Source organism: Lontra canadensis, unplaced genomic scaffold (assembly GCF_010015895.1).
Source record: "Lontra canadensis isolate GAN:19392208 unplaced genomic scaffold, GSC_riverotter_1.0 scaffold75, whole genome shotgun sequence".
Lineage (NCBI taxonomy): Eukaryota > Metazoa > Chordata > Mammalia > Carnivora > Mustelidae > Lontra > Lontra canadensis.
In genome coordinates this window covers 5,203,388-5,216,747 of record NW_022631069.1, presented here as the reverse complement: position 1 = coordinate 5,216,747, position 13,360 = coordinate 5,203,388, and the positions used below count along the sequence as shown (strand labels likewise).

The window sequence follows — 13,360 nt, the reverse complement described above, 5'->3', positions numbered from 1 at the left end:
GTATGGGATTGAGTTTCCGTAGTATCTTATAGGACATCTAAAGCCCACCGTAGCTCTAATACCAGTATTTGATAGTTGATGAGCTTTCTTAAGATTGCTACTGCCTCCATTGATGAACAGTTGAATTTTTGCTAACACTGTGACTGTTTAGTTACATAGTATAGTGTAAGGTAGTGTAATGTGACATAATATAGAATTTATGCCATTTTTTTGAGGTGAGAGGGAGTGCATTTATTCTGGGTATGATTTCCTTCTATTTTAAGCAGTTTCGGTTGTATATCCATTTAGGCCTCAAATACTGAATTGTCAATTGTCATCTGAAGGAAACTAACATTTAAGTAAGAGCTTTGTCAAAATATAGGTGAGAAACAAAGTTGCATTCAAGGTAGAGCGACTTGATTATTGAATGACAGATTTAATATAAAGTTGCTCAGGACCAGCTCCTTCACTGATGATTTTCTAAAAGGGATGTAGATTTGAAAGAGAATTTGGGTATTTCAAAACCATATGCTTGGCCTGTAATAGAAGTTTGAGAGGGAATGAACACTTTGGTTTATTGACATTTTTGAGCAGGAAAAGGTTTTGAGATAATTTAGATAATTTTGGAGGCTTTTTTTGGAATGGAGCAGGACCTTATATGTGATCTGATTTCCACCATTAGATGTAGTAATAGTCTCAATTTTCAAATTTCATTAGTGAAACCTGAAGCATCTACAATTACATATTTTCAGAAATAACCTTAAAAAGCAACATTTGTGGGCACCTGGGTGGCTCAGTAGGTTAAAGCCTCTGCCTTCGGCTCAGGTCATGATCTCAGGCTCCTGGGATAGAGACCCGCATTGGGCTCTCTGCCCAGCAGGGAGCCTGCTTCCTCCTCTCTCCGCCTGCCTTTCTGCTTACTTGTGATCTCTGTCAAATAAATAAAATCTTAAAAAAAAAAAAAAAGCAACATTTGATTTTGTTAGACTCCTACCTGGGATTTGTTTAAATAATTTAATGAATTAAACCTGTCAAGCCCTGTTGCATGCATATGACGGTGGTTGTCGTCAGAGAAGGCTTTCTAAAGATGAGGAGGTTAGAAGGATGAATAGGAGTTAGCCAGGAGGAGAATTAGAGGTTTCTACTTTAGCATTTCATGACATGCTAAGGAATTTTGATTTTTATGTTGGAGTAGAGATGGAAGATAGGGTTTGCAGAGGGGTGGGCTGAAGAAAGGCTGAATGGTTATAGTTATGGCTCCCTTCAGCAAGAACAGCATTAAGTATAATTTAAAATCTTGTGTATCCAGTTAAGATTTCATTTTGAAAAAGGATTTTAGTTCTAGGGGAAAAAAAAAGTTTGAAAATTGCTGCAAATAGCCATTTGGAAGCCAGTGAAGAGTTTTAAGAATTCTAAAACTGAGACACTGTAGGAACATAGACTTGAATAAATACTTTTTTGATTGGATGATTGCTTGTATATGGAGTATATGGCTGGTTTTTTGTCAGGCCGTGCTGTTCAAATAGTCTTTGTGGTCTAGGGAACATATTGGTAAAGGTACTTTCATACCTTTTGGTACAAGGTACTTTTGGTAAAGGTACTTTTTGTACCTCTACCCCTCACCATAAATTAACAGGAAAAGGCTGAAATTTTTTTCAAATTGTAATTGAAGAATTAGATTTATGGTCACTTGTTTTCATTTTTACAAAACCAGTAACAAGAAAGTCCCTCTCTAAATTGAGGGTTTTGGAGGGAAGGGGTGTGAAGGTTGGGTGAGCCTGGCGGTAGGTGTTAAGGAGAGCATGTATTGCATGGAGCACTGGGTGTGGTGCATAAACAATGAATCTTGGAACACTGAAGAAAAAATTACCAAAAAAAAAGTTCATCTCTAGACCCAGTGGTTCTTAAATTTTAGCAAACATCAGAAGTAACTGCAGAGCTTATTAAAATATATGCTATTGTCCTCTGCTCCCCTACCAGAATTTCTGATTCAGTGGAGTAGGGCTTCAGAATTTGAGCTTTTAACAAGTGATGTGGATGCTGCTGGTTCAAGGATCATACTTTGGGAACTACTACTCTGTACTGGAGAATAGTCATAGGCTTTGAAAACCAAACCAAACCACCCTTTCTCTGACTGGCTTATTTCATTTAACATTATACCCTCTAGATCCATCCATGTTGTTGCAAATTGCAAAATTTTATTCTTTTTTTGTGGCCAAGTAATATTCCTGTGTGTGTGTGTGTGTGTGTGTGTGTGTGTGTGTATGTGTGTGTATCACACACAACATCTTTTTTATTCATTCATCTATCAATGGACACTTGGGCTGCTTCCATAATTTGGCTATTGTATATAATCCTGCAATAGGAGTGCATATATCCCTTCAAATTTGTGTTTTCATATTCTTTTGGCAAATATCCAATAGTGTGATTACCAGATCATAGGGAAGTTCTACTTTTAATTTTTTGAGCAACTTCCATACTGTATTCCACAGTGCCTGCACCAATCTGAATTTCCATAGTGTAGGAGTAATCCTCTATCTTCATATTAGATGGTTGGAATTTTCGTCCCCCTTATGGAGGGGAGAGGGTCTGGAGTTTGATTCAGTCATCAATGACCAATGATTTAATCAGTCACAATTATGTAACTAAGCCTCCTGTAAGAACACAAGAGGACCAGGTTTGGAAAATTTCCAGCTTGGTGAAGAGATTTGGGGAGAGTGGTGAGCTAAGAGAGCATGGAGCTCCACACCCTTTCCCCATGCTTTGCTCTATGCATCTCTTCTATCTGGCTATTCCTGAGTTATATTCTTTTATAATAAACTAGTAATCTAGCAAGTAAATCATTTGAGTTCAGTGAACTGCTCCAGCAAATTAATCAAATTCAAGGAACCTTAGATTTCTAGGTAGTCTGTCAGAGATTCAGGTTACAATCTGAACTTGTGCCTGGTGTCTGAAAACTAAGGAGTGAGTCATGGGATCTTTTGATTTATAGCTAGTTTGACAGAAAGACAGGTTAAAACCTGGGCTTGCAACTGGTATCTTAAATGGGTTAGGGGGACAGCAGTTGTGTAAGACTGAACCCTTGACCTGTAGAATCTGAGACTATCTCCAGGTAGATAGTATCATAATTGCATTGAATTATGGGACGTCCAGCTGGTGTCCTAAGAATTGCTTGTTGGTGTAGGGAACCTCCCTTCCCACATTGAAATTGGTATCAGGACCTGTTTAGGTAGTGTGGACATTTTAATGAATTCTTCTAATTCATGAGCATGGAATATCTTTCCATTTATTCATGTCTTCACTTTCTTTCATTAATGTCTTACAGCTTTTATGTACAGGTCTTTCACCTCCTTGGTTAAATTTAATCCTAGGTATTTGATTCTTTTTGGTGCAATTGTAAATGGGGTTGTTTTCTTAATTTCTCCTTCAGCTGGTTCATTATTAGTGTGCAGAAATGCAATTGATTTTTGTGTATTGATTTCTTATCCTGCAAACTTTACTGAATTTGTTTTATTCTGATAGTTTTTTGGGGAATCTTTAGGTTTTTACATATATGATATGTCATCTGCAGATAGTGAGTTTCACTTCTTACTTTCCAATTTGGATTACTTTATTTTCTTGCCTGATTGCTCTGACTAAGCCTTTCAACACAATGTTGAATAAAAGTGGTGAGAAGTAGGCATGCTTGTCTTGTTCCTGATCTTAGAGGAAAAGCTTTTAGCTTTTTATTTTTTACTGTTGATTATGAGGTTAGCTGTGGGCTTGTCATATATGGCCTTTATTATGTTGAGGTAGGTACATTCCTTTTATACCTACTTTATTGAGAGTTTTTATCATAAATGGATATTGAATTTTATTAATTGCTTTATCTGCATCTATTGAGATGATCAGAGATCTTATTATTCCTGTAATGAAAGGCTAGTCAGAAAATTACCTGTTTAATGTTTTAAGGGTAAGACAGATTCTTTCTTTTTTTTTTTTCTTTAAAGATTTTATTTATTTTTTTGACAGAGAGAGCGAGACCACAAGTAGGGAAAGCAGCAGGCAGAGAGAGAGAGAAACAGGCTCCCGGCCGAGCAGAGAGCCCGATGTGGGGCTCGATCCCAAGACCCTGAGATCATGACCTGAGCCGAAGGCAGAGGCTTAACCCACTGAGCCACCCAGGCGCCCCAAGACAGATTATTTCTGAAGCATTTAGTAAATGAAAAGCTAAACCCTTTTTTTCCCCTTAGGCAAAATCTGGAAATATTTACTGAAATGTTATTGTTAGCTACTTGGGTAGAAAGTTCTTAAGGAATTAGCCTTTTTACTTTTGAAGGGAGGAAGTTACTAAATCATCTTTGCTAATAGTATAGTCAACCCATTTTTTTCATATAATCATTTATGAGTGATGTGATATATACGTGTGTGTGTATATATATATATATAATATGTGTGTGTGTGTATATATATATATATATATATATAAATATAAGAATTTCCTTAAAAATTGAAACAGTGTTTCATAACCTTTACATATGAATTTGCTTTGAAATCAGATTACACTTAGGGAGACTTTTTGCTTTCTTTCAGGAATAATGCTACAAGGCATTTGTGTAATTTGCTCAAGGAAACCTGTGCCAGATCTGCAGAAAAGACAAAGAAATGTAAATATACTTACTGTTTTATGTTATTTTTTTAAAAATCAATTTATTCTTGTAATGGTGGGGGTGGAGAAGGGAAGAAATTATTTTTTCACTTTTTAGAACCAATTTTGATTAGAACAAGTTATATGTGCTTCATATGTTTTCTTTGCCTAAGTAATAATTTGATTCTCAGTTCTTTGAGTTTTGAAAGCTCAAAGTGTTCTGAAAGATAATATATTTCAAAAGATATATACCTAGACATGACATTTGTAGTTCTTACTTCAGTTAAAACATGATCTTGAGACTAACTTTCTCTTCTTCCTGGAACAACTAGCAAATTGAATTGATATATAGCTATGTTTATAATAGAAAATACTGGTAGAAAAAAAATATTGGTAGAGGACTATGCTGAAGGCATAGTACTTAAGAATAAACAATATTGGGTGCCTGGGTGGCTCAGTGGGTTAAGCCGCTGCCTTCGGCTCAGGTCATGATCTCAGGGTCCTGGGATCGAGTCCCGCATCAGGCTCTCTGCTCAGTAGGGAGCCTGCTTTCCTCTCTCTCTCTGCCTGCCTCTGTGTCTACTTGTGATTTCTCTCTGTCAAATAAATAAATAAAATCTTTAAAAAAAAAGAATAAACAATATTTATTTCCAGTGTAAATAGAATTCTCAACTTTCTCCTAAAGAAAGAAATATGCTTTTAAAGTATTTTACAAAGGCTGTGGTATGTATGTATGTATGTATGTGTGTATATGTGTATATATATAGATATATGTGTATATATATATATATATATATGAAAGTATACATTTTCATTTTAGGCATATTTTTATTTTAGATGTATGAATTTTTTTCATTTTGATGAAAAACATAAAAATCTTATTTTAAAAATAACTGTTTTATCTTTGTCATTAATTTGACACTAGCTCTACATTGTTTCTGCCAAGAATCTTTTTTTTTTTTAAGATTTTATTTATTTATTTGACAGAGAGAAATCACAAGTAGGCAGAGAGGCAGGCAGAGAGAGAGGAGGAAGCAGGCTTCCTGCTGAGCAGAAAGCCCGATGTGGGGCTTGAACCCAGGACCTGGGATCATGACCTGAGCCAAAGGCAGCGGCTTAACCCACTGAGCCACCCAGGCGCCCCACTGCCAAGAATCTTTTAAGAAATACTGTCTACCTGCTTTTCCAGGATAGCTCGTATTTTTCTTAGCTACAAGTTTAATATCACATAGCTTACTGCATACAGGCTTGGGCTTAAGAGTAGACAGCTTATGCTCAAATTCAAACTTGCAGTTGCTATCTACTTGACCTTGAATAAGTTTTATCATCTCTCTGATCCACTGTTTATTGATTAATGAAGTGACTCTTAGTGTTGTTTTGAGAATTAATAAATTGCCTAGAGCAGTACAAAGTGCTCAATGTTTTTTTTTTAAAGATTTTATTTATTTATTTGACAGAGAGAGATCACAAGTAGGCAGAGAGGCAGGCAGAGAGAGAGAGGAGGAAGCAGGCTCCCCGCTGAGCAGAGAGCTCAATGTGGGGCTCGATCCCAGGACCCTGAGATCCTGACCTGAGCCGAAGGCAGAAGCTTTAACCCACTGAGCCAACCAGGCGCCCCAAAGTGCTCAATGTTAACTATTCTTCTTCTTCTTCTTCTTATTTCTAGAATGCACAATTGCTAGCATTTTTTATTCTTGGTCCCTGCTTATGGTACTTAATTTTTGGAACTATAAAGACTTACTAGAATGTAGTGTACCACTACCAGCTCCTCCATTAAGTCATCCTGTTTACTCAGCTTTCAATATTAGCTTTTCCCATCTATGTATAAAAAGTCGTAAAAAGTATACAGATGGGGTGGGAGGGATCATGTATTGACTACTTTGCAGAAAATGAACTGGTCCATGGAGACAAGGCTATTAGTTTTTTTTTCCTCTGTTTTATGCTAAGTCAGATCAGATGGTGGGAGAGGTTTGAAGAACCTTAACAAAATTTTTAGGTACTCTCTTAAATGAACCAATGACCATATCTTCATGAGAAATAAAGTTTTTCTTAAAGTCTTTAGGGGTGTCTGGGTGCCTTAGTCAGTTAAACATCTGACTCTTGATTTTGGCTCAGGTCGTTATCTCAGGCTTGTGAGATTGAGCACCATGTTGGACTTTGTGTTGGGTGTGGAGCATGGTTAAGATTCTCTCCCCCACCCTTCTTTCTCTCAACAAAAAAAGGCTTTAGAGTTATTAATGTAAACTCCATCTAGATTCTTGCCTTAAGTCTTTCTTTTGCTCTTGTGATTTCTCTGTCTTATTTATTTATTCACCAGTTTTTTTTAAAGATTTATTTATTTATTGGAGGAGGGGAGAGAGAGGGAGAGAAGTGCAGAGGGAGAAGATCCTAAAGTGGATTCCTTGCTGAGCACAGAGCCTGACATGGGGCTTGATCCTATAATCCATTTGATCACTACCTGAGGTCAAGTTTGCTTAGCTGACTGAGCCACCCAATTATCCCTCATTCACCAGTTTTTATCTTTTTTTTTTTTTATAAAGATTTCATTTATTTGTTTGTCAGAGAGAGAGAGAGAGAGAGTGTGTGCACAATCTGGGGGAGCAGGAGGCAAAGGGAGAAGCAGGCCCCTCACTAAGCCGGGAACCCAATGCTGGATTGGATCACAGGATCCCGGGATCATGGATCATGATCCATGATCCAAGTGTCACGAAGACAGACACTTGAGCTATTGAGCCACTCAGGCGTCCCACCATTTTTTATTTTTATTTCTTTATTTTCTAATATTTTATTTGTGTGAGAGAGAGACCACACTTGTGTGGGTGTGGGCTAGGAGAGGGGCTGAGGCAGAGGGAGAAGGAGAAGCAGACTCTCCGCTGAGCCTGGAACCTGAGGTGGGGCTTGATCTCAGGACCCTGAGACTATGACCTGAGCCAAAGGCAGATGGTTAACCAACTGAGCCACCCAGGCACCCCTCATTCACCAGTTTTTAAAGTGCCTACTTTGTGTCATGAAATGTTCTGAATGCTGAAGAAAACAGTAGTGAATAATTTCTGTTCTAAAGGAGTATGCATCCTCGTGGAGGCACAGAGACCATACATAAATAAAATATATGTACGGTGATGATAACTGCTTAAAGAGAGAGTATTTTGGGATAGCGTGGTTGAGGAAGTATTTTATTGACCCTAATAAGTGAGAGAGTGAGCCATGTAGCTATTTTGGGAAATAGTAAGTGCAAAGTCCCTTAGATGAAAGCCTGTTTGATCTTTTCAAGTCAATGAGGCTACTGTGCTGTACCTTTCGATATTTCTGCATTGTGTTTTTTACTTAATCTTTTTTCTTGTGCACCATTCAGGATAATGTCTTTTAATCTGTCTTCTAGTACATCAATTCTCTATTTAGCTATTTCTAGTCTGTTTCTCTCTCTCTCTCTCTTTTTTTCTAGTCTATTTTTGAATTTGTCAGTTGAGGTCTTATTTTCTGTGAATGCATTTTTCTGGTTCTGTAAGTACTAGCTGGTTTTTAAAATATCTGTAATGTCACTTTTTAAATTTTTAAATTTAATTATATTTTTAAAGATTTTATTTATTTATTTGAGAGAGGGAGAGAGTGCAAGCACAAGTTGGGGCAGCAGCAGAGGAGAGGGAGACGCAGACTCCCCACTGAATAGGGAGCCCAACACGGGATTGAATCCTAGGACTCTGGGATCATGACCTGAGCTGAAGGCAAATACTTAACAAACTGGGCCACCCAAGTGTCCCTGTAATGTCACTTTGTAGACTTTCCAGTTTGTTGCTGAAATTTTAAAAAATTGACATATAGTTGACAGACAAATGTTATGTTAGTTTCAGGTGTATAACATAGTGATTTGGTAGGTCTATATATAATGCTATGCTCACCATTAGTGTTCCTTGCTGAAACTTTTAAGTTCATCTTTTTATTTCCATGAATATAGTTAATGTTTTATTAAGATTTTAATAAAGTTTATTTAAGAGATCTATTTCTGGTTGGTTCTATGGATTCTAGAGGTTTGTGTACTTCATTACCTTTGGTTATTTGCTTGAGACCTAGAATGATTTCACATTTTCCTAGTTCTTTTTATGTTGAACAGTTTTGGATTTTATCTTGGAGACTTTGAAATTATTATGTTGTAAAATTCTGGGTCCTTTTAAAATCCCCAGGAGAATGTTTATTTTTTTAGCAGTCATCTCAGGTTCAGACCACAAAAATTTTTTTTTTTTTCAGACCATAAATTTTATCTTGTCTTTTGTGTGCTGGGTTCTAATATCAGTTCAGTTTTCAAAGTCTTTGCTATGCTGCTCTGGTTGTTTCTTGTATGCTCCACTCAAGATTAGGTTTGGGATATGAATAGTAATTTATGTTAGAGTTCAGTTTTCAAAGACTTAGCTGTATTTGTTTTGGATCTGTCTTGTATATGTATGTGCTCCCTTTATCCCATGGGACTTGTGCCAATTCATGCACATAATTAGGTAATCCTCTTTTGGAGCTGTCTCTAAGATTGCCCCCTCATGCTCAACCTTACAGGGGCTCATTTCCCCTGTCCTTTTGCTAGAAATACGGAGTTTCTCTTGCAGTTTTTGTTTGTCTGTGCCGCAGCTCCACTACAAGGGCTATTCTGGACAGGGCTATGAGAGGAATAAAAAAAAAAAATCAGGATTTCCTTTTACTGCTCACGTTTCCTGTTACAGTTTTGTTTGGGCCTTATACTTTAGCTAATACTAGGAGGGGAGATAGAAAAATAATAAACAGGAAACTTACCTTCGCATGAGTCACTTCAAGATTTTACTTTTTTCCCCTAATCTACCTGCCTTTGCTTTCTTTTCAGAGTCCTGAAGTAGTTGCTTTATGTATTTCAGAGTTTTTAGTTGTAAGTAGTGGGAGAGAAAGGCCATAGTGGGATTACTTTGTCTTGACTCTCACTGGAATTTAGCTTAGTGTTTTTGAATTATAATTCTCAATCTATTCTTGGCCTGATGATTCATCATTATCTTTTTAGATCTTTGATTCTTTTAAGAAATAAAAAAGATCGTCCAGATTTTTGTCTTCAGCAGGGTGGTTGGTCTGAATTACTTAGCCATTACCAGAAAACAGAGTCCTTGATGCTTTTCTAAAATATAGATCAAATCATGTCACTAATTCTTTTAATGGCTTTCCATAATTTTATGGATAGCATGGTATTTGCTACTTCCCTCCACCTTGCCAAATGTTCCACCACATGCCCCATATACACAGGCTCATGGAGAACTGCTTGTTACTCCCTAAACAGATTATGCTTCTGAGATTTTGCATTTTTTTTATTGGCTGATCCTCTTTATTCATCTCATTACGTCTATTTGTCCTTCAAAATTCAGAATAAATATTGTTACTTGGGAAGTATTCCCTAATTTTGCAGTCTGATTTAAATGCTTCTTCTTTTACTTAGTACCCTTAGTATACCTTTGCCATGTATTTATGAATTCCTTCAACAAATATTTATGGAGTGCCTAGTGCATGCTAAGACATCTCCTGCAGCTTAAGGGCAAGAGATAATATCTTGATTCAGGATAGTTAACATTTTAGACAATGTCTTTCATGATAGTAGGCAATAAATTAATGAGTTAATGAATAAATCTGTTCTTAGATGTACCTATAAAAACCCTTTTGTTTTAGTGTATTTTTTGGTGATTGTTTAAAAAATCCTTTAAGTGTTATCCTGTACACAATATAAAATTATTTTTAATTCTTCAGCCTGCCATTTGAAGTACTGTATAAACTTTTTTTGTAGACTTTGTAATCTAAATTAGTTGGTGTTGGGAAGGACTTAAAAGCTTTTGTAATCTACTTACATTTCCATTGATTTACTTTCCTTTGTAGCATGTCTGACAAAGAGGTAGTCTTCTTTATGTTTGAATATATTCAGTGATGGAATCTCACTAACCTCAAGATTGTCATTTAAGGATAGTTCTTATTTTAATATTGAGCTGAAGTCTCTACAGAGTTTCTCCTATTTTATTGTAATTCTCCTTAGACCATATGGAAAATCTAGACCACTTTTTTATGTGCTATCTCTTTAGATCTTTAAAGCTGGCTTCTTGTCTTTTTTGAATCTTGTCTTCTTTAGCCTACACATTTCAAGATTCTTCAGTACTTTTGTTATTTTTACTGATCTGTTGAATATCTTTGTTATGGAGTCCAGATCTGTATGAATTCCTCCTATCAGAGAGATCATATGATAATTGTCTTTCTCTGATTGACTTATTTTGCTCATCCTAATACCCTCTAGTTCCCTCTATGTCATTGGAAATGGCAAGATTTTTTTTGATGGCTGCGTAGTATTCCATTGTATATATATACCACCTCTTCTTTATCCACTCATCTGTTGATGGACATCTAGGTTCTTTCTATAGTTTGGCTATTGTGGACATTGCTGCTATAAACATTCAGGTGCACGTGCCCCTTCAGATCACTACATTTATATTTTTAAGGTAAATACCCAGTAGGGCGACTGCTGGGTCATAGGGTAGCTCTATTTTCAATTTTTTTGAGCAATGTCCATGTTATTTTCCAGAGTGGCTACACCAGCTTGCATTCCCATCCACAGTGTAGGAGGGTTCCCCTTTATCTGCATCCTCGCCAGCATCTATGTTTCCTGACTTGTTAATTTTAGCCATTCTGACTGGCATGAGGTGGTATCTCATTGTGGTTTTGATTTGTATTTCCTTGATGCTGAGTGATGTGGAGCACTTTTTCATGTGTCTATTAGCCATTTGGAGGTCTTCTTTGCAGAAGTGTTTCATGTCTTCTGCCCATTTCTTGGTTTATTTTGTTGTTTGGGTGTTGAGTTTGATAAGTTCGTATAGACTTTGGATACTAGCCCTTTATCTGGTACGTCATTTGCAAATATCTTCTCCCATTCTGTTAGCTGTCTTTTGGTTTTGTGGACTGTTTCCTTTGCTGTGCAAAAGCTTTTGATCTTGAGGAAATCCCAATGGTTCATTTTTGCCCTTGCTTCCCTTGCCGTTGGCTATGTTTTGAGGAAGAAGTTGCTGAGGCTGAGGTCGAAGAGGTTGCTACCTGTGTTCTCCTCAAGGATTTTGATGGATTCCTGTCTCACATTGAGGTCTTTCATCCATTTTGAGTCTATTTTTGTATGTGGTGTAAGGAAATGGTCCAGTTTCATTCTTCTGCATGTGGCTGTCCAATTTTCCCAGCACAATTTGTTGAAGAGACTGTCTTTTTTCCATTGGACATTCTTTCCTGCTTTGTTGAAGATTAGTTGACCATAGAGTTGAGGGTCTATTTCTGGGCACTCTATTCTGTTCCATTGATCTAGGTGTCTGTTTTTGTGCCAGTACCATATGGTCTTGATGGTTACAGTTTTGTAATAGAGCTTGAAGTCTTGAATTGTGATGCCACCAACTTGGGTTTCTTTTTCAACATTCCTCTGGCTATTTGCGGTCTTTTCTGGTTCCATATAAATTTTAGGATTATTTCTTCCATTTCTTTGAAAAAAATTGATGGTATTTTGATAAGAATTGCATTAAATATATAGATTGCTTTAGGTAGCATAGATAGTTTCACAGTATTTGTTCTTCCAATCTGTGAGCATGGAACGTTTTTCTATTTCTTTGTGTCTTCCTCAGTTTCTTTACTAAGTACTTTATCGTTTTCTGGGTAAAGATTCTTTGCGTCTTCGGTTAGGTTTATTCCTAGGGATCTTATGGTTTGGGAAGTAATTGTAAATGGGATCAACTCCTTAATTTCTCTTTCTTCTGTCTTGCTGTTGGTGTATAGATATGCAACTGGTTTCTGTGCATTGATTTTGTATCCTGACACTCTACTGAATTCCTGTATTGAGTTCTAGCAGTTTTGGATTGGAGTCTTTTGGGTTTTCCACATAAAGTATCATATCATCTGCAAAGAGTGAGAATTCAGCGACTTCTTTGCCCATTCAGATGCCTTTTATGTCTTTTTGTTGTTTGATTGCTGAGGCTAGGACTTCTAGTACTATGTTGAATAGCAGTGGTGATAATGGACATCCGTGTTCCTGACCTTAGGGAAAAAGCTCTCATTTTTTCCCCATTGAGAATGATATTTGCTGTGGGTTTTTCATAGACGGCTTTGATGATATTGAGGTATGGACCCTCTATCTCTACATTTTGATGAGTTTTGATCAAGAAAGGATGCTGTATTTTGTCAAATACTTTTTCAGCATCTATTGAGAGTATCATATGGTTCTTGTTCTTTTTTTAAATCAATGTATTGTATCACATTGATTGATTTGAGGATGTTGAACCAAACTTGCATCCCAGGAATAAATCCCTCTTGTCATGGAGAATAATCCTTTAAATGGACTGTTGGATCCTATTGGCTAGTATTTTGGTGAGAATTTTTGCATCTGTGTTCATCAAGGACATTGGTTTGTAATCCTGCTTTTTGGTGGGGTTTGTCTGGTTTTGGAATCAACATGATGCTGGCCTCATAAAATGAGTTTGGAAGTTTTCCTATCCATTTCTATTTTTTGGAACAGTTTCAGGAGAGTAAGTATTCTTCTTTAAATGTTTTGTAGAATTCCCTTGGGAAGCCGTGTGGTCCTGTGTTCTTTTTGGGAGATTTTTGATGACTCTTTCAATCTCCTTACTAGTTATGGTCTGTTCAGGTTTTCTATTTCTTTCTGTTCAGTTTTGGTAGTTTATAGGTCTCTAGGAATGCATCCATTTCTTCCAGATTGTTAAATTTGCTGGCATACAGTTGCTC

General features: G+C 36.7%; 1 protein-coding gene across 1 annotated transcript in view; it reads left to right on the top strand.

Annotated features, from left to right (window-relative positions):
* Window positions 1–13,360, top strand: part of SYCP1 (synaptonemal complex protein 1) — a 132,299-nt gene that overhangs the window by 6,531 nt on the left and 112,408 nt on the right. Inside the window, exon 7 of the mRNA XM_032881381.1 lies at window positions 4,552–4,625. Within this exon, the coding sequence (XP_032737272.1) occupies window positions 4,552–4,625 (74 nt within the window). The remainder of the gene's footprint in view (window positions 1–4,551; window positions 4,626–13,360) is intronic.